The sequence below is a fragment of the Pituophis catenifer genome, unplaced genomic scaffold (assembly GCF_029215685.1).
Source record: "Pituophis catenifer annectens isolate HBS135680 unplaced genomic scaffold, rPitCat1.0.hap2 SCAF_8, whole genome shotgun sequence".
Lineage (NCBI taxonomy): Eukaryota > Metazoa > Chordata > Lepidosauria > Squamata > Colubridae > Pituophis > Pituophis catenifer.
This window is the reverse complement of record NW_027256888.1, coordinates 12,380,139-12,400,731: the sequence shown is the minus strand read 5'-3', so window position 1 is coordinate 12,400,731 and position 20,593 is coordinate 12,380,139. Positions and strand designations below refer to the sequence as shown.

The window sequence follows — 20,593 nt, the reverse complement described above, 5'->3', positions numbered from 1 at the left end:
GATTTGACTCATCACCCACCTTGATTCTATCAAAGCCTCACAATTAATACATTTTTTCCATACGGTATAATTATTTAAAAAATTGCTACAAAAGAAATTCCATTCTTACCTACACCTGTTATGTTAACCCTGCCAAATCTGCAGTATGTTTATAAAGCTGCCTGAATTAATGCCAATTTCTGCATGGTTGTTTTTTTTAAAAAAAGAATGGATGCTGGACTCCCCGCATTTTAAAAAATTCAGGCAGTGTCTGTTCATTTAGATCAGTGTTTCTCAACCTTGGAAGCTTGAAGATGGGTGGACTTCAACTCCCAGAATCCCCCAGCCAGCATCTTCAAGCTACCAAGGTTGAGAAACACTGATTTAGATGCACGCTGGAAATCAGTTGGTTTTACATAAAGGGTACTTGGCAACTGGAATAATTAATTCCATTTTGTTTTCCATTCCAAATTTGGTTATGGAGAAGTGTGCAAAGAAGATGGTTTTTAAAAACAGCTATTACCAAGACAAGACTTTCTTGAAAACTCTGACAACTGAAGTGAGGAACCAACTACAAAGGGAGAAAAGAGAAAAGCAGCACCTGTTGAACGAAGACATTGTTGAGGTGGCTGGCTAGTCTTCGGGCAAACAGCTCACGCAGGTCGCCAAATCGCTGCTGCTGTTGATTGACCGCATGAAGCAATTCATGTCCTAAGATCAGAAGATGGAAAGAGGCCTTGAAAGCATGATCATTAAAGGTATGTCATTCTGTGAGGGAGAGGGGCAATTTCAAAATGTGATCCATAAATAAAATAATTCAGGACACGTAGAATCTATTGGTCTCCTCTATTGGCAAGTCTACAGGGAACCTGCAGAACCCCTAATTCAGTGCTGGGTAACCTTTTTGCCGTCGCGTGCCAAAAGCGGGGGGGGGGTGTCATGAGTGCCCACACCCATAATTCAATGCCCCCCATGCCCCGCCCCCCCATGCATGTGTGTGTGATACCCCCACGCTCCCCACGCTTTTGGCACGTGATAGCAAAAAGGTTACTGGTGGACCCGGTAGTCCCGTTTTTCTCCCTCCCCAGGCTCCAGAGGCTTTTTTGGAGCCTGGGGAGGGCAAACACAGCCCGTTTCCCGACTTCCAGTGGGCCCGGAAGGCCCAAAAATCAGCTGACCAGCGCACTGGAGCTGAACTAGGGCAATGCTCACATACCCACAGATATGGCTCCGTGTGCCACCTATGGCACGCGGGCCATAGGTTCGCCATCACGGCCCTAATTACTCCTCCTTCTGAATAATAATTATTGGTTTTGCAATCCAATTTCATCCATTTATATATGGCCACTCATATAAATTGCAGATACAACTTTGGGTGGCTAACAATATATGAAAAATCATGAAAAACCTCCAAGGGTCACTGAGAACAAACACAATAAACATTTGACTATGGAAACATCTCCCATGCCCCTTTAATCTCCCATCCCCATGTTCTGGAGGACATCCAAGTCTTCAGTGAAAGGCCAGCTGTCAGGGTTCCAAGTAAGACCCCCAATGAAAGAAAACTCAGCGGCTTGAGTTTCCTCAAAGTTCCATTTTATTAGAGATGTCCTATTGGCACATCTGGGAAAACCCGAATCTGAAAGCTTCCAGGTTTTCCCCACCCAAAGGGAAGTCCAAGTCCCTGCCTGGCACCCACAAGTCCATCACATGGTCCAATCCAAACATCATCCCAACTGGAGATGCCTCCCAGTTCCAGCCTCCCAGGTGCAGGGCAAGATGTCCTTGACTCTCTGAGAAAGGAATGTTATTGTGACTATATATCACCCTGGCTCCATACAATCCCCCCTCCCAGTTTCCCACAGTAGTAAATGTGGCAGGCCTGAAGATCCAATGATCCAAAGGTGCACCATCCCTGGAAGTTTTTAAGAACAGACTGGATAGCCATGTGTCCAGTCATATGTCCATGTGCTTGAGCAGGGATTTGGAGTAGAAGAACTCCAAGATCCCATTGAACCCTATTATTCCATCTTCTCAGACAGTGTTTCTTAACCTTAGCAATTCTATGACATGTGGACTTCAACTCCCAGAATTCCCCAGCCAGCAAGTCTGGCTAGGGAATTCTGGGAGTTGAAGTCTGCACATTTTAGATTTGGCAAGGTTGAGAAACACTGTTCTAAGAATACTTGCCCATACTTGCAAGATTGGCAATAATAACAGAATCCTGCGAATCTGATTGTGCTGCCCCACCACCTTACACCTCATGAATTAAGCAAATATCTCCCCGAGTTGCTTATAAATGTTATCTTGTTCTGGATTTTAAAAATGCTTCAATCCCTTCTTCCTAGGCCAGGGGTGGGAAACTAGGGCCCCTTTATGACCTGTGGACTTCAACTCCCAGAATTCCTGAGCCATGCTGGCTCAGGAATTCTGGGAGTTGAAGTCCACAGGACATAAAGGGGCCATAGTCCCCGTCCGGCCTACGCAATGGATCCTACATATTGAGGTCAAGATTATCTTCCTTTCTCTCTAAAATATGCAGAGCTCTTGCTACCTGATACTAATCCAGAGGCCACAGATAATATAATCAGGTTCTGCATGGTTCCACATAAAATAAGACACAAAAGCAGCTGAACCTGCCTGATTATAATAGGCTAAATATGGCTTATTCCTACAATAATAAATTGAGGACAAACGTACTTTTTCTAGCCCAAATCACTCATATTTAAGTGAAAGCTTTCAACATTTATTGTACTTAAAACACAATTTGAGCTTTTTACTGACTATCGCTTATAGTTCCATCTTTAAGCCTTTTTTAAAAAACTTTGTTTGGTATAACTATAATAAAGATTGATCTGATTTTAGGTTTTTTTTTTTTGAGAACTTAAAGAAAGCAGAATATTTCAATCAGAGGATCTGGTCACAATATAGACTGCTGGGTTTTTTTTTCTTTTTCTTTTTTAATGCCTACCTGGCTGAAGAGCTACGTTCATGCATTGTAAAAGTGCATCTGCTGCATTTGTGCAGGCCTCAATGCCGCGTGAAGAGGAGAGGTCTCCTTCCTGGAGGGCCTTGATGTGACCTTTGGCCAAATCCATGTGATTCTGCAACAACAGTGGAGTCAATGAGTCAAAAAGAGGGCTGTGAAAATATCTACAGACCCCTCGCATCCTGGACATAAATTGTTTCAACTCCTACCCTCAAAACGACGCTATAGAGCACTGCACACCAGAACAACGAGAGACAAGGACAGTTTTTTCCCCGAACGCCATCACTCTGCTAAACAAATAATTCCCTCAACACTGTCGAATTATTTACTAAATCTGCATTATTGCTATTAATTTTCTCATCGTTCCTATCACCTACCTGCTCCCACTTATGACTGTAACTTTGTTGCTTGTATCCTTACGATTTATATTGTTTCCTAGTATAATTTGATTGCTTATTTGTACCCTATGACTATTATTAAGTGTTGTACCTTATGATTCTTGACGAACGTATCTTGTCCTTTTATGTACACTGAGAGCATATGCACCAAAGACAAATTCCTTGTGTGTCCAATCACACTTGGCCAATAAAGAATTCTATTCTATTCTATTCTATTCTATTCTATTCTTTCTATTGACACCTACACAGAGTTCACACTATTTTTCTCTTTGCTCTCAAATAAACATCTATCGCTGCCTAGGATTGAACTTGCAATCTTCCAAGTGGAAGGCGGGCATCTTCACCTCTAGACCACTGCACTGCTCATATTTATATGCCTTACATATTATCTCTTATATCTTAATTATAGGTATATTGGGGTACCCAAACCCTTTGATAAATCTGATCTAGTTCTTCTGAAATGGTCTTTTACTATTATATAAGTAAAAGAGTATTTTAGAACACTCCTATGATAATTGGGTATTAGAAATGTCAATCAAAGGATGTAACACAGGATACCTCCTCTCAGTTTATGTCAGGGGTGGGGCACCTGTAGAAAGAGAGGTCTGGGAGATGTGAGTGGAAGGACAGTTCTGATGGAAACTCAAGTCTCACCTCTCCGGAAACCTCTATCTATTAGTATGCATTTTGTGCCAGGAAAGGCAAGGACTGACAGTCAACAGATGAACTGTAAATTAGCAGTTACCAGAAATCATAAGCAGTTACTCTACTGTACTCTTTAACAAATCTGTTTACAACTCATTATATACCGTATTTTTTGGAGTATCACCTTTTTCCCCCTTAAAAGAGGCTGAAAATTTGGGTGCGTCTTATACTCCGAATGTAGCTTTTTCAAAGCTTTTTTTCAGCCCTAACGAGATGCTAACGAGGCGCTAACGAGGCGCTGTGCTTTAAGGAGGCGCTAGCGAGTGAAGCGATCTCCATGCTTTGCTCCAACTGTAAGCTGTTATTTATTATTTTATTTATTTATTATTTATTAATCAAATTTCTATACCGCCCTACTCCCGGAGGACTCAGGGCGGTGAACAGCCAAGATAAAATACAGATAATACAAACATTAAAAGTCCCTTAAAATTATTAAATATTTGGGCTGAAACACAGATTAAAACACCCAATTTATAAAATCAAACGAATTAAAAATTTAAAAATTTAAAAAAGAAGAGTTAGGTCAGGCCAGCTTTTTTCCAGGCCTAACTAGGCGCTAGCCGAGCCAAGCGATCTCCCTGTGCTTTGCCTGCTTTTCTCATTGCTGCTTCCTCTCAGCTGTGCCTTAGAAGCTGTTTTTTATCCCCAAGCAGGGGATAAAAAAAACAGCAAACTAATGTGCTGAAGCTGACCAGACTAAGGACGCTAGCCAGATGAATACCTGGTAGGCAGATTCCCCCCCCCCTCATTTTCCTCCCCGAAAACTAAGCTGCGTCTTATACTCCGGTGCGTCTTATACTCCGAAAAATACAGTAATAAAAATTAGAAATAATAGAAAATACTTGTAGCTCGGGTTTTATATTTTGGCAGTGATTTGCTCTCCAAACTTGTTTCAATTTACCGTACTTTTCGGAGTATAAGACGCACCCCCCCCCAAAAGACGGTGGAAATGTTGATGCGTATTATATACCGTATACAGTCATTTTTGGCTTCCCAAAACCTCACCTCACATGTCCCGTTTTTGCCAAAAACAGGCCCGTTTTTCGGAAACACAGGATGTGCAGAGGGTTTGGGAGGCCTGCAGAGTGCTCCTGGGGGCTGGGGAGGGCAAAAACGCAGTGCGTAGCGGTTTTGGGAGGCCAGAAATGGGCCTGTTTTTCACAAAAACGGGACGTGCAGAAGGTTTGGGAGGCCTGCAGAGTGCTCCTGGGGGGCTGGGGGAGGCAAAAACTTTTTTTTTTCTTGTTTTCCTCTTCGAAATCTTGGTGTGTCTTATAGTCTGAAAAATACGGTAGTTTCTGACCGTTTTGTTACCTAGTCTGGTAAGGAAACATTGAGTAACTAAATTGAAACCAGCTTGGAGAGCAAACCAACTACCAAAATAATAAAAGTTAATCTGAGCTTTGGTTTAAAGATTAAAAATGTGCTGTTCTACAGGGATATTGTGCCTCCCCTCCATTTATCATGATGTCTGAGAAATAGAGAAAAAACTCAAAAAGATTTTTAAAACAGAAAACTTTCATGGTGGCCACAAATCTAATGAACACTATTGTGGTAGCTTTAGATTACAGATAGTCCTCAATTTATGACCACAATTGAGCCCAAAATTTCTGTTGCTAAATGAGAAGTTTGTTAAGGGAGTTTGGCCCCATTTTACAACTTTCCTTGCCACAGTTGCTAAGTGAATCGCTGCAGTTGTCAAATTAGTATCACGGTTGCTAAGTGAATCTGGCTTCCTCATTGACTTCGCTTGTCAGAAGGTCGCAAAAGGTGATCCCATGACCCCGGGACACGGCAAGTGTCATAAATCAATTGACTCAGTTGTCAAGCATCTGGATGTAAATCACGTGACCATGGGGATGCTGCAACGGTCATAAGTGTGAAGAAAGGTCATAAGTGACTTTTTTCAGTGCCGTTGTAACTTGGAACGGTCACTAAATGAACTGTTGTAAGTCGAGGACCACCTGTAGTGGCATTATGTTTTGATTCTGATAAACAAGCAGACCAGCGGTGGGTTTCAATTTATGTTACTACCGGTTTGACTCGTGCGCGCCCGGTTTATGTGCACGCCTGCCTTCCGCGCATGTGCCTGGACTTCAGTGCATGCGCTTTGCTCTCTCTCGTGCCTTCCGCGCATGCACCCAGCCTCAAAAACATGCCTAAATAGGATGGCACAGAGCCGGAGGGGGAGGGGAAACCTGTGATTTCCGCTACCAGTTCTGGCGAACCGGTCTAAACCGGCTAAATACCACCTCCGAAGCAGACTCATAAAACGTTAAAATGCATCACTCCAAATATTTTGTATGGATGATACATGGAATTAAGAATATTTCAATGCTTACAACAAGGAACTCAATCTCTGACAGCAGTTTTAGGTTGTTCGTGTTGCTAAGATGAATTAGATGGTTGCTTTCTGAAATCTGATCCATTTGTTCTTTGACGCTCCGGAGCATGTCTTCGTAACTGCTCAGCTTCAATTCGATTTGGTCCACTTCTTTCAGGGCCTCATCCAGCAATTTCATCAAAATGTTCACCTGTTTCTCAGAGGCCATAATCGACTGGATGTTTGCCTATAAAGCAAAAGCAGCAAAATTAACCAATCGTCAAATTGAAAATAAACACAACAGGTGACTGTAGCAGCAACTATTGGCAGCAGGACTTTGATTATATTTATTTATTTGGAAAATAAATAATCTCACAGTGACTCAAGGTAACTTAAACAGGGATCTCCAACTTCAACTCCCAGAATTCCTCAGCCAGCTTTGCTTTGCTGGCTGAGGAATTCTGGGAGTTGAAGTCCACAAGTCTTAAAGTTGCCAAGGTTGGTGACTCCTGGCTTAAACACAATATAAAAGAAATAAAAATACTAAAATAATAACCCCCGCATCATTGGTACAGAAGAAGACAGCCTTACCCCATCGAGAACTTGTAGCTCTCTAGACAACTTATCTGCAAAAGCTTCTGCATTAGAGATAGCATATTCACAGCCTTCCATCATTATTTCAATATCTTGCTCTTCTCTAGCGTTTAATTCTTGATATTCATCCACCGCCTCTTCGTCTGCTCCTGCCACATTCTGATTTTCACCACTGGGAACAGATTCTAAAGAGGAGGGGGAAAGAGGCGGTCATAATTTATGAAAAATGGATACGGCTGCACTGGCCATCAAAATCATTCTGGATAATTCTAATTTTCTTTAAAAAAAAAAAAAAAGGAAATACCCATGTAATATAAGCTTCACTGTAAGTCAAACACATTAAATAGGTTCTTTAATCTAACATCATGTAGAATAAAGATATTCTGCTTAAATTTCACACTTGTTCTTAATTTGGTACTGAGCTATTAATAAATTGAAAATTTACAATGCTCTATGATTTTTAACCAAATTGCAAGAAATATCTATTCCTCTTGTTTCACTAAGAGAAAAATAGATACCTATGTTTCCCCGAAAATAAGACCTTCTCTTATATTTTTTGAACCCCAAAATAAGTGCTTGGCCTTATTTTCGGGGAGATCTTATTATTTTGGGGCGCGTGGAGCAAGACGGGGCCCCTCTTGCCATCTTTCCTGATTTCCAGCTCTGTCTCCCTAACCCTAACCAGAGGAAATGGCGGGGCCTGGCTGCACATGCGGTTAAATATTTTCGGGGAAGGCTTATTTTCGGGGAGGGCTTATTTTAGCGCATGCACTCAAAAGTCCGATTGGGCTTATTATCAGGGGATGTCTTATTTTTGAGGAAACACGATATTAAAAATCATGGAAAAATTTAGAAAACCTGTGATATTTCCTTCAGTTGATAACAGTATCAATCTTTAGAGTGATAATGTTGGAAACCATTTATACTAGAAACAATAAAGTAAAGGCAGTAACAAGGATGCATAGCAACGTTCAGTGACAATAATAAAAGGACGTTTCCCTGCGGTGCCTTCTATCAGAGAGTTATTTTAATCCGCATGTTATTAAAATATGGCTCATGAATTAATACTTCTCATAATTAAGGAAGCATAATAGCTAATTTCGGAACCTATCCTGTTTTTCGTTTAAATGTAATACTGAGGAAAAATTAGGCCAATAATAATGCCTTATTATTCCTGCTTCTTTTTGCTATATCCTGTGTTAGCAACAATCTTTCAGACACAAGGTTAAATAATCTAGCTTCATAATTACTTTTAGTTATGAGTCATTTTTAAGGAGCATGGATTAATTACCCATTTATAGTGTGCTTTTTAATCCGACTCTCTGAAACATAGTGTATACATCAGTCTCTTTAGGGAAAGAACTTTCAGCTTGACCCTCATCAGTGGTGGGTTGCCTCTGGCTCGGACCAGTTTGCAAGAACCGGTAGTAAAACCGGCGGGAGGCCCCGCCCACCACCCCGGATGTCATCATCGGCGATCTGCGTATCCCATTGCGAACTGGTAGTAAAGGTAAGTAGAACCCACCTCTAACCCTCATTAAAAAGGCAAAGGCTCCCCTTGCACATATGTGCTAGTTGTTGTTGACTCTAGGGGGTGGTGCTCAGCTCCGTTTCTAAGCCGAAGAGCCAGCACTGTCCAAAGACATCTCCATGGTCGTGTGGCCGGCATGACAAAACGCCAAAGGCACACGGAATGCTGTTACCATCCCAACAAAGATGGTCCCTGTTTTTCTACTTGCATTTTTTACGTGCTTTCGAACTGCTAGGTTGGCAAAAGCTGCAACAAGTAACAGGAGCTCACTCCGTTACGCGGCACTAGGGATTCGAACCGCTGAACTGCCGACCTTTCGATCGACAAGCTCAGCGTCTTAGCCACTGAGCCACCGCGTCCCTCTTGACCCGCATTAGTTCTCCCAAAAATAAAGGGATGGAAGAGTTGCATACAGATTTGCAAAACACTGTTCCTGTTTGTGTAACACCTTTGTGTGCCTGAGAATGCCTGCTGGGGGAATTCTGGGAGTTGAATTCCACACATCTTAAAGTTGCCAAGGTTGGAAAGCACTGTTCCAGATTTACTGCTCCTCCAAGTCTGCATTTGTTATTCCAGTTTTCACGCTGCCCCTTTTAGGAAAGACCCAGAGGTGTTCAAATGTAACTTTTCTAGCTTTCATTTACTAAAGGTATTTCTGTTATGTATCACAATTGTTTTTCTATCTCATTGCACTGTTTGTCCCCTTGCGTAGGTAGTCCTCAGCTTACAACCGTCCAAAGATAAGCCTCTGATAAAGGGACTTACGACCCAGATTCAAAGTTCCAACATCTCTTCCAACCCCACTCGCCACCCCGTGGTCACCTGACCACATTTTGGCAACCAGCTCGTGTTTACAGCTGTTTGCAGTGCCCCACAGTCACAAGACCACAAATTATGACAGTGTTGCTGGAAACTGGTGTTTACTTCCAGTTTACAGTAAAAACCAACCCATGGTGAACAATGGGTTTGCTTAACGACCACTGCAAAAATTGGTCTCACAACTGATGAATGAAATTGCAGGCTCAATTAGTTGTAAAGCGAGGACTTTTTGTAAGTGTTCCCCTTAGAATTTTACCATATATGCAAATGCCTCCATTATTTTAGCAAGCAATCACATTCTTCTGCAATTATATCTTGCTCAATTTTAAAGAGGTGAGCTAAGCTGAGCCTGGTTGAACCTGTATATTAGAACTTGTAGGATGGCTTTCAGCACATTTATTTAAATAATGACTGAGAAACTCGTGGCACTCTGGATATTACTAAACCACAATTTTTTAATATTTCTCTTGTTCCCAGACTGAAAAAAAAATCACTGCTGGGAAATATATTTCAGCAATGTTTTAAGTTCATCACACAACATCTTATCGTAGAATACATGTTAGCTTATTTCTGAGCATATTTATGGAAATAGCGATGTATCTGTCCAACAGTAACTTTTATTTAAGGCATTGTGAAAAACCCACTGGAGACCATTACAAAACAAATGATCACTCCATCTGGAGCATGTATTTCATAAAGCTGAAAAGGTTGGGGAACGTTGATATACTACATGCAAATACTAGACTGACAAGAAGTCAATAAATTGAGTATTTATTTGGATTATTCCATGATTAGCTTCACCAGGAGCACACTTCAGGATAAGCGTTTTTCTAACATTAGAAGCATAATTGCATAAATACATGTGGAATATGACATGATTTCAAGATCCAGTTAAAATGCTCCTCATTTTTGTTGCCATTTCCGAAAGGCAAAAAAGGATAAAGTAATCCGGAACCATTAAGTTTGGTAAACTAAAACAGAGTTCCGTATTCAATCATGAATGCCAAGAATAAATCAGTTTCTCCAGCAAAATTAACAAAAAATGTGTAAAATGTTGAATTTGCAGTATCTATTCCAAACTGACTAGCTGCTTTGACTTTATAAAAATATCCCAAAAGAGGACCAGATGACCCTCAAATTTTCCTAAAATACCTTCTACTCATAGCTAAATGTTATGGGTCAAAATCTACCGTGCTGGTCCAGTCTTTTTATTTCCTAGTCTAGGATTGGACGTCTGGCCCCCAAAAAATCACCCAGTGGCTTCCATGTCTAAGGAAAAACGAGAATCAGGGTCTCTCTGTTTTTAAACTTTAACCAATAATATACCATACTAGTTCTCACACACACCCCTCCGTGTGTGCGTCCGTGTGTTCCATTCTAGGCAATTCTAGTCAAAAGTAAACTCAAGTCAGTTCAATAAAATTTATTCCCAATTTTGTGCGCTCTGGTTTAATATACATAGTAACTTAAGTATAGGATGTGGGTAGAATCAGGGGTGGGCTTCAAAAATTTTAGCAAAAGGTTCTCTGCCCAGTTGCTGGGTGGGCGGGGCCTAGTCCACCCCTTGCACAATGGCGGGGGGGGCGCTTTTGCCCTCCCTAGGCTCTGGAGATTTTTCTAGAGCCTCCAGGAGGGCAAAAATGGCCTTCCCAGGGTCTGGAGGCCCTCTGGAGGCCAGAAATGGCCCCATTTCCAGCCTTCCCGAACTTAGGCCCGTTTTTCGCCCTCCCCAAGCCTCCATGTGCGCCATGCACTTACCGGCATCCAAAACAGGCGGCTTGGGGACTCCTGGGAGGGGTGGGGCAAGGTGGGCAGGGCCAGCCAGGAGTGGGATTTGGGGGTTCTCCGAACTGCACAGAATCTTAGCTAGAGGTTCTCCTGAACCCCTGCGGACCCCCAGCAGCCCACCTCTAGGTAGAATATATTTAAGGCACACAAACATATCATTTAAGATGCTTTTAGCACCAATTTATCTCTAAGGTGCATGATGAAAGTAGTTTGATTAGAGATTGTGAGCAAAATATTGAGTTTCAAGCAACTTTGGATGAACAAACAATAAAATACTTATTTACTTGTTAACCAAACTTTCCACCAAAAACTTAGCCTTAACTTACACAAAAAGTCAACCCAATGTTGTACTGAATTATACTGAAAAGGCAGATTCCGAAAATTCTCATCAAAAAGTGTTTAAGTTAATGGAGTTTGGCACTCTGTCTTCATATTTAAATTCCGTTCAACTGCTCGTCGTTTAAAAACATCCGAGTAATATTTTTTTTAATCTGAATTTGCAAAGTATTTCTGACAGAAACCCGAATGAAATATCTTCTTAACGAAGTGTTATTCACAATTTCAGTGCAAAAGCAACTTGAATTAGTTACACAGAAAAAGAAATACGGAAGGAAAAGGTGTTACGCACCTTCGGTGACTTTAGGTAGCTCTGGAGGATTGAAAGTATGAGAAAAGCAGAGAAGAAGCAAAGAATATTAGCTAAGCAGGCAATGAACACAATTTTTTTTTTCATTAAAATGGCAACAATTTGTCTCTGTTAACAAAATTTTTGAAAACTGAGAAGAACTTTAAACAAACCACAAAGCAGATTTCTTTGCAGCTACTGTATGTTGTAACTCCTGGAGGATCAGATGAATTATTATGAAGTTTTAAGATTATACCAGCTTAGAAGTTTAGTAATTAAGACTACCCTCGCTACAACAAAATTGTGTTCAGTTATTGTGAGAGGAAACAGGTTAAGCCTGCCAACCTGGGTGTAGTACAAAGCGGATCTGATAAGTTGTTATAAGTGCTGTGTTTAATTTGCCAAAAGTCTCCCAAACCTACTAGCTGAGCACGTCTACACCAGTGGTGGGTTGCCCCCAGTTTGGACCGGTTTGCAAGAACCGAGAGTAAAACCGATGGGAGGCCCCGCTCAGTGACCCGGATGTCATCATCGGCGATCTGCACATGCGCGATCCCGTTGCGAACCGGAAGTAAAGGTTAGAACCCACCCTGGTCTACACCATGGGATTTGACTTAGATCTTACATAGTTGGCATCATAACCAAATTCCCAAGACATAAATGATAACAACTCATACTGCATAGAGAAGTAGGATTTCCCTTCAATAGGATACACAAGAAAAGGCTTGGTATATAATTTTATGTCTAAAGTTACATGCATATATCCACGTTAAAGTCATAATTAAGGGGCAGATGTGTTATGTAAAAGTAGTAAACGTTCATTCCCTGATATAAGTGAACTGGGATAGGAAAGATTTGTTTAAGATTGAAGTTGGGTGAGGCTGAGACTACGTAGTTTTGGGGAATTTACTTTCATAGATTCTAATTCAGGGATCCATTCATTATAAGGTAAAGATAAAGGTTGCCCTCGCACATATGTGCTAGTCGTTCCCGACTCTAGGGGGCGGTGCTCATCTGTTTCAAAGCCGAAGAGCCAGCGCTGTCCGAAGACATCTCCATGGTCATGTGGCTGGCATGACTAAACGCCAAAGGCGCATGGAAGGCTGTTCCCTTCCCACCAAATGTGGTCCCTATTTTTCTACTTGCATTTTTTACGTGCTTTCAAACTGCTAGGTTGGCAAAAGCTGGGACAAGTAACAGGAGCTCACCCCGTTATGCGACACTAGGGATTTGAACCACTGAACTGCCGACCTTTCGATCGACAAGCTCAGCGTCTTAGCCACTGAGCCACCATGTCCCTTTCCATTCGTTATACCAAATGAATAAAGTTTGAATATTGTGAAAGTGACAAAGAATGTAACCTCCACTGAAATTATTCCATGTTCTGAATACAGGATCAGAGTCAAGTTGAACGACACTTGAAAGACAAGGAAACTACTTATATTAGAGATAAGAAAAATAAGAGTGACAATATGAATGTTCTAATTGCTTAAACAAATGCTGAATTTAGAGACAGCATAGCAAGGATTCAGCTAAAATCTTTTACCTTCCAGAAGCTGAGAACTAACGTTGATGAAGTCAATCTTCTTTCTAATATACCGCTGATTGAGTTTCCAAATACACGAAATAAAAATATTCTTTTCTGCTATACTGCTAGCAACCCATTTGTATACTTTCTCAAAATGCAGATCGAACTCAGAACTTTCCTGAAAAACAGAGATGACACAAATGTCAACTATCATACTCTCTTCTTTAAGCAACAAATTTGCAGACAAGTTTAAAGATGACACAGGACAGACTACAGAGCAAAAGTGCACCTAGAGCCATGATGGCGAACCTATGTGGCACGCGAAGCCATATCGGTGGGCACGCAAGTGTTGCGCTAGGTCAGCTCCGGCACACGCATCTGATTTTCGGGCCTTTCAGGCCCACTGGAAATTTGCAAATGGGCTGTTTCCGGCCTCTAGAGGCTTTCTTGGAGCCTGGGGAGGGCGAAAAACGGGCCTACCGAGTGCATTGAATTATGGGTTTGAGCACATGCCAACACAATGCCCCCCCCCATGCTCCCGCCCCCGCTTTTGGCACGTGATGGCAAAAAAGTTAGCCATCACTGACCTAGAGCATAGTTTTCTCTAGAAATTAAGGTTCAGACTGGTCCATATAAGTAAATATTACCAAGTTCACTTGGACACATTCCCAGGTTAAGTATGCAAAACAACAGTAACCCTGATTTCCAATGATCATTGAATAGTAATATACCGCTTCATAGTGCTTTACAGCTCTCTCTAAGCATATTGGGTCCTGGGTCCTCATTTTATCAACCTTTTAACAGATTAACAGAGTTGGAAGGGACCTTGTAGGTCATATAGTCCAACACAGGAAGGATGGAAGGCTGAGTCAACCTTGAGCCGGTCAGGATCGAACTCCTGGCTGTGGGCAGAGCTAGCCTGCAATACTACATTCTAACCACTGTGCCACCAGGACTCTAGGATGAAGTGATAAAAGCATAACAATATATTCAGGTGAAAGTCTACTTATGCTTGTACGGTGAAGATGGATCATTGTATTTTAGACATACTTTGATGGCATCCTTGGCGTCAACAACGGTCAGATCCCGAAGCTCCCACGCAATCTGCCTCTTGTAGAAATCACCTTTATCAGATTTTTTCACCTTGATCACCTTCACTTGCACTGGGCGTTCAGTTGTCACTGTTTAAGGACAACAGATGGTTAAGCTCTCAAGAAAATACACATTTCCCCACAAATACATTTGGGGGAAAAAAATCAGCACTTAAACACATACTTCCCCCAAGTTGCTTTAAAGCAGGGGGGTTAAACTGAAGGCCCGGGGACCAGATCCGTCCCACGGGGTGCTTAGATCTGGCCCGTGGGGCTGCCCTGGAAAAAGCGAAGAACCGGCCCACAGTGCCTCTGCCAGCGAAAATGGAGCTTGGGAGGGCTCCGTGCAGCCCTCACAAGTTCCGTTTCCGCTGGCAGAGGGTTGCAGGAGGCTGTCACAGCCGAAAACAGAGCTCGGGAGCCCGTTTCCGCTGGCAGAGCGCTTGGGCCACCACAGGCGCCCCCGAAACGAGTGACATCAAGGTGGCCAGGCCCACCCCGGCCCCCCAAGGTCAAACACAACCCTGATGCAGCCCTCAATGAAATTGAGTTTGACACCCCTGCTTTAAAGGAAAAGTAACCATAATGGACAAGGCAGAAAAATTACTCCAAGGATTAAATCAAGCAAGAGCCTCTCCGAAACATCCTCAAGGTTAACTTGATAATCTTGATAAACAGGTTAATTGATAATCATCTATTTAAAACTAACAATGAGAACAAACCAGATGACAATGTGAACTACCAGAGTGTTTTTTAACCCAAAAACATGCTGAAATAAATAATCTAAAACAGTTGGGAGTTTTCTCTGGAATGGGAGCAAACTAAGAGTTGACACATTGGTAGCAGATAATCAGTAAACCAACTCCATGCACGTAAAACTGAGAGTGAGTATTCACAACATACAATTGGCCTCAAAACACTATTTTCCTTGCATGTTTGTGAATTCAGCTATGAATTGCCAGATTCAGTTTTTTATATATGAGATGCTTTCTATCGTTAATAAGAGATAAATATACCAGCTTTTTGAAATTTCCCCTTAGATATGTTTTAGTCATTGATCTTAAGATTTAAAGCTTTATAGCAAAATATTTTTGGGGTAATATGTAACAATGTACAATGGCTTCTTCTAAAAGAAAATTCAAACTGTTTTGTTTTATTTAGTGTCACCAATGTACATAGTATGTAATCATCTTTACGTTACACATGAAGTGTAGATGGTAACAAACAAAACATTATTCCTAAATTAAGTTATCCTAGTGTACATCACAATCCAATGAACTAAAGACAACGTTTATCTATTATTTAAAATCTACGTACCTGTAGCACATAAGAAACAGTTTCTCTTTTTTTTCCCTGCTTTGCAAACGTTAACAATGCTCAGTAAACGCTCATCATTTGGAGTGAAAATATCCCTCTGTAAGGCATGCTTGATGGCTGTCATTTTCTCCAAGCTGTAAGAAAGAGGGTAAAGTAATTGCATGCCTCATCAGGATCATTCCTAGTTCCTCTAGCTTTGTACCAAGTGTAGCCCATAAACCATGATATAATACGTGTGGTGGGCCTACAGAAATAACTCACAAATTTGGCATTGTGTTATTCAGATATGTAAAAGATCTGTCCTACTAAATGGATAATACAATTTTTTTTCATATTTATTCTTTGAGATAAAATGCATTTTAAATAAAAGCCTGTCGTAACGAATATTGTTGCCTATTTTCACACTAGCTCATCATGGTATTTTGATAGTATTTAGGCAATGATGCACTTAAAATCAATGAATCAAAACATAACTGCAGTAGTAAATGTGAATTATATGAAACGCACACATATCACAAAAGTGGTACACATATCACAAAAGTGGTACTCTATATCAATCCCAGACCGCCTAACTAACAGAATAATCAGAACTAAATCAATCACTAATTTACTAAAGAGTTACGTGAACATTTAAAGTATGAAATGCTGTTATATTTGAACAAAAATGGAAAGTACGAAATGTATATGAAGATTCTAAAACAAGTATCACATAGGTTAGTGATGGATAACCTTTCTGCCATCGCATGCCAAAAGCGGGGGGAGTGCGGGGGGGTGTCGCACACTCGCTTGCCCACACCCATAATTCTATGTGGTTCGCCCCCGTGCATGTGTGTGCGACCCCTCCGCACTTCTCCCGCTTTTGGCACGCGATGGCATGGTGGGCCGGTAGGCCCATTTTTCACCCTCTCTAGGCTCCAGAGCCTTTCTAGGAGCCTGGGGAGGGCAAAAACAGCCTTCCCCATCCCCGGGGGGCCCACCGGAGGCCAGAAATGGCCTGTTTGCTGACTTCCAGTGGGCCCAGAAGGCCCAAAAGCTGAGCTCGCGTGCCCACCAATATGGCTCCGTGTGCCATCTGTGGCACGCGTGCCATGGGTTCGCCATCACGGACATAGGTCATACAGCACTTCCATTTAATGGGCCCAAAAAGCAGGGGCAGGCAATTGCTTTGAGCCTGATGGGCACAGCCATAAAATACTGTAGCTGCCAGGAACAACTTCCCTATTTCAAAAGAGCTGTCCCAGAGAGAATGGCACATCACAAAACATCAGTTTACTTAAATGTACATGAAATGCTCTCTGTTATCTATGTAATTATCATCTACATTGTTCTACTGGGAATTTTCTGGACTCCAAAACACTCCTGCAAATAAACAAGGCATTACAGACTGATGCTTTAGATTACATTTACATTACAGGCTTTATGTAATATGCCAACTTCCAATTTTGTTTTGAAATTAAAAATCTTTTTTAAACGCCAGATAAGACAGAAAGAGCCAGGTGCCACCAAAGGAGGTATCCAGGAACGCACTAATATCTCCTGACATTGTATGAGCTACCTTGGGCATAAAATCTTGAAATAAGGAATAATTTTTGCAAGGGATTATTTATAGAGACTGAGGCAGCATGTAAATTTAATATAAGAGGAGGAAGAGGAAGAGGAGGAGATAAACCTTTGATACCAATGTATCTTCAGGAAACAATGTAGTTAAAGTGCTCTACTTGGTCAATAAAAGATACAGCAGATCCAAATGTGTTTAGAAAAAATGACAGGACAGAAAATGGAATTCAGACCAGAACTATTTCTATTACCGTGTTTCCCCAAAAATAAGACCCTGTCTTATATTTTTTTGAACCTTAAAATAAGCGCTTGGTCTTATTGCCATGCGCTCAAAAGCCCGATTGGCCTTATTATCAGGGGATAATATTTTTGGGGAAACAGGGTAGGAATTATAAAAGAAGGTTTAAGTAAAGGGTTAATATATTTAACACTGCATATCATAACAGCAGCAAGAATAGTTTACGTCCAACAATGGAAGAGTGAAAACATACCGAAAGAATGGGAAATAATAAAGAAAGTACTTGAATGTGCAGAATGTGATAGACTGACATTAGAACTGAAAAATAAAGAAGAGACAAAATACTATGAGATTTGGAATAAATTTTATAAATGGTTAGACCTAAGGAATGGAAGTCGGAATAGATAAGAACAAAGAGGTATAGACTGAAACAAGATGCAATATATGTAATATATTGGGCCAAACTATGTTATAATAATAATTTTAATTAGCAATTTTATGATGTTTGTGTATCTATATTTTTCTTGACTGTACACCGCCTTGAGTCCTACGGGAGAAAGGTGGTATAGAAATATAATTAATAAATAAATAAATAATAAATAAATAAATAAATAAATAAATATAGTATATATCTGTAAATACGTAAAAGAAGTTAAGTATGTGTATAGAATCAGTAAGTAGTAATGCATACCGAAGATATATGAAACATAGGCTATATTTTGTACATATTGATATTTTGTATGGCGGAGATAGCGCCAAAATGGTTCCACTATGTCCAACTTTGGTTTTAACAATAAAGTTTTATAATAATTAAAAAAAGATACAGCAGAATCATCTTGTAGGGGAGATGGGAGACATAAAAATTCAATAAATAAATAAAATTACAGCAGCATTTGCATAATATGGTACTCCTGATTGGGTTTACCTTGGGGGGGGGGGAGCCTTTTATTGTGTGAATTCAATTCATCCGGTCAGTTTATATTCGGATACGTGGTCCGTATCCGAATATTAATCGGCCCAAAATGGGGCCGATTAATAATAATCATCATCATCATCATCCATTAAATTGATATGCTGCCCAGCTCCCACAGCCTCTCTGGACAATCCATCAACGAGTTTAATCTGGCACTGTGAATGTTGCCCATTTTGTATCCTATTTTGGCACTACCGCTTCCCCGGAAAACTGAGCCACGATTTTACATCCCACTTTTGGAAAATCAGCAACGACAACGATCCCTTTTCCTTTCTCGTCCCTTTCAATGAAGAAAACTGGCCAGGAAGAAAAGAGTATCTAGGTCAGAGGTCTTCAAACTTGGCAGCTTGAAGACTTGTGGACTTCTAGAATTAGAATGAGAAAGTCCATTAGAAAGGTCGGCAGTTTGGCGGTTCGAATCCCTAGTATAGCTGTCCTGCCCTGAGCAGGGGGCTGGACTAGATGACCTCCAAGGTCCCTTCCAACTCTTGTCACTTGTTAAATTCTCCAGCCCTTCTGGGAGTTGAAGTCCACAAGTCTTCAAGCTGCCAAGTTTGAAGATCTCTGGTCTAAGGTGAAATTTGGAGAAAGCCAGCAAAGATGGCTTGACAGATGCTCAGGGAAAGAAGGACCCTGCAAAGCGGCCGCCAGACTCAGGGGTGCAAAACGCCAGACAACCACCGGGGGCAGCAAAGAGCAAGCGTTTTTTTTTCCTCCCTTTGATAGAGGATTCGTGCTCCATCAAGCGGCAGCCCGGAGTTTTGCAGCCCAGATCCGGCCAGTCCTTAAAGAAGAAGAAAGAAGAACGCCGCCGGCGGAAGCAGCGCGTTACCGACCGATCTTTCCCCGCGTCCGTCTCCCCCTTCTTACCCGGCGCCCGGACAGACGGGTCTCCCTTGCAAGTCTCCGCCGCTCCCGCGAAACCTCAATCACTCCCAGGCTCTAAAGTCCCGCCTTCTCCATCCCGGCTGAACTTCCTGCTTCGGTCACGTGACAGAGGCGGAAGCATTCCGGAAGAGGGGTGGTGTTGTTTTTTTGACAAGCGAGAGGGAGGAGGGTAGAGAGGCGCGTTACTAAGCGACGGCTTCGAGTCCTCCCTCCCACCAACCCACCCGGCTTTTCTTTTCTTTTTTTTTTCCTTCTTCATCGCTCTCTTGCTGTCCTATGGGCTCTCTTCTGATTCCTTCATTGCAGGAGTGGCGAAGCATGGGACTTGTTATGATTTGTGCGCTTCAACAAGGGATTAAAAAAAGGAGCATAAATAACATAACTGGTTTCCGAAGTGGTTTGGACGGCTTCATAGCAGGGGTCTCCAACCTTGGCCACTTTAAGCCTGGCGGACTTCAACTCCCAGAATTCCCCAGCCAGCTTTGCTTTTCCCTTTGATAGAGCTTTGCAGGCTGGGGAATTCTGGGAGTTGAAGTCCACCAGGCTTAACGTGGCCAAGGTTGGAGATTCCTGCTTCATAGGGATGGAGGGGTCCGTAAAGGGGGCATGCATAAGCACACCAGCATGCCTACCACCCCTGTCCTGCTATCTCCATTTATTTGCATTCATTTCCTCCGTTCATTTCCACGTTTATATTTATACCTGCTGTCTTGTACATGTTTGACAAACTAATAAATAAATAAATTTCAATTTCAAACCTTTATTGTCAGAGTACGACATGTGTACAATGAGATTGGCTGAGTCTCCCTTCGTGTACACACACACACACACACACACACACACACACACACACACACACACACACACAACCCAATACAACTCACAGAGAAAGACAGCAAAAGAAAAATCCCTAACCCAGTGAATCCTACTATAGGAAGTTCCTGGAAGAATGAAATATTTTAGGAAATATTAAAAAGGCAGAATGTTATGTTTCCCTGGTTGAGAAATGGAGAAACATGTTTTAAAGACAAAGCAACTCCCACCTTCCTGCCCCCCCCTTTGTTAATGGGCCAGAGGCAGAAACTCAATCTTTGACAATAGGACCCATCTGCAACACAATAGCAACAGAAACTTAACACAATGGGATCCATCTAGGACAGAAACTCACCACATGGCACCTGGGAAGATCACATCAGCCAGCAAGGCTAGCTAAGACCCCCACCCCCTGGGAGTCTGACAACCAATCAGGA

At 41.7% G+C, this 20,593-nt stretch overlaps 1 protein-coding gene across 2 annotated transcripts in view; it reads right to left on the bottom strand.

Annotated features, from left to right (window-relative positions):
* EXOC1 (exocyst complex component 1) overlaps positions 1-19,367 on the bottom strand; it is a 49,296-nt gene extending 29,929 nt beyond the window's left edge. Inside the window, exons 1-8 of one of the 2 annotated variants that reach the window (XM_070948624.1) lie at positions 19,326-19,367; positions 15,688-15,821; positions 14,330-14,460; positions 13,298-13,457; positions 6,986-7,173; positions 6,414-6,641; positions 2,951-3,083; positions 581-690 (exon numbers count right to left, since the gene is read on the bottom strand). In XM_070948624.1, coding sequence (XP_070804725.1) covers positions 581-690; positions 2,951-3,083; positions 6,414-6,641; positions 6,986-7,173; positions 13,298-13,457; positions 14,330-14,460; positions 15,688-15,811 — 1,074 coding nt within the window. In that variant the 5' untranslated portion in view covers positions 15,812-15,821; positions 19,326-19,367. The remainder of the gene's footprint in view (positions 1-580; positions 691-2,950; positions 3,084-6,413; positions 6,642-6,985; positions 7,174-13,297; positions 13,458-14,329; positions 14,461-15,687; positions 15,822-19,325) is intronic. The other variant, XM_070948625.1, reaches the window with a different exon arrangement.
* Positions 19,368-20,593: the final 1,226 nt, after the last annotated feature.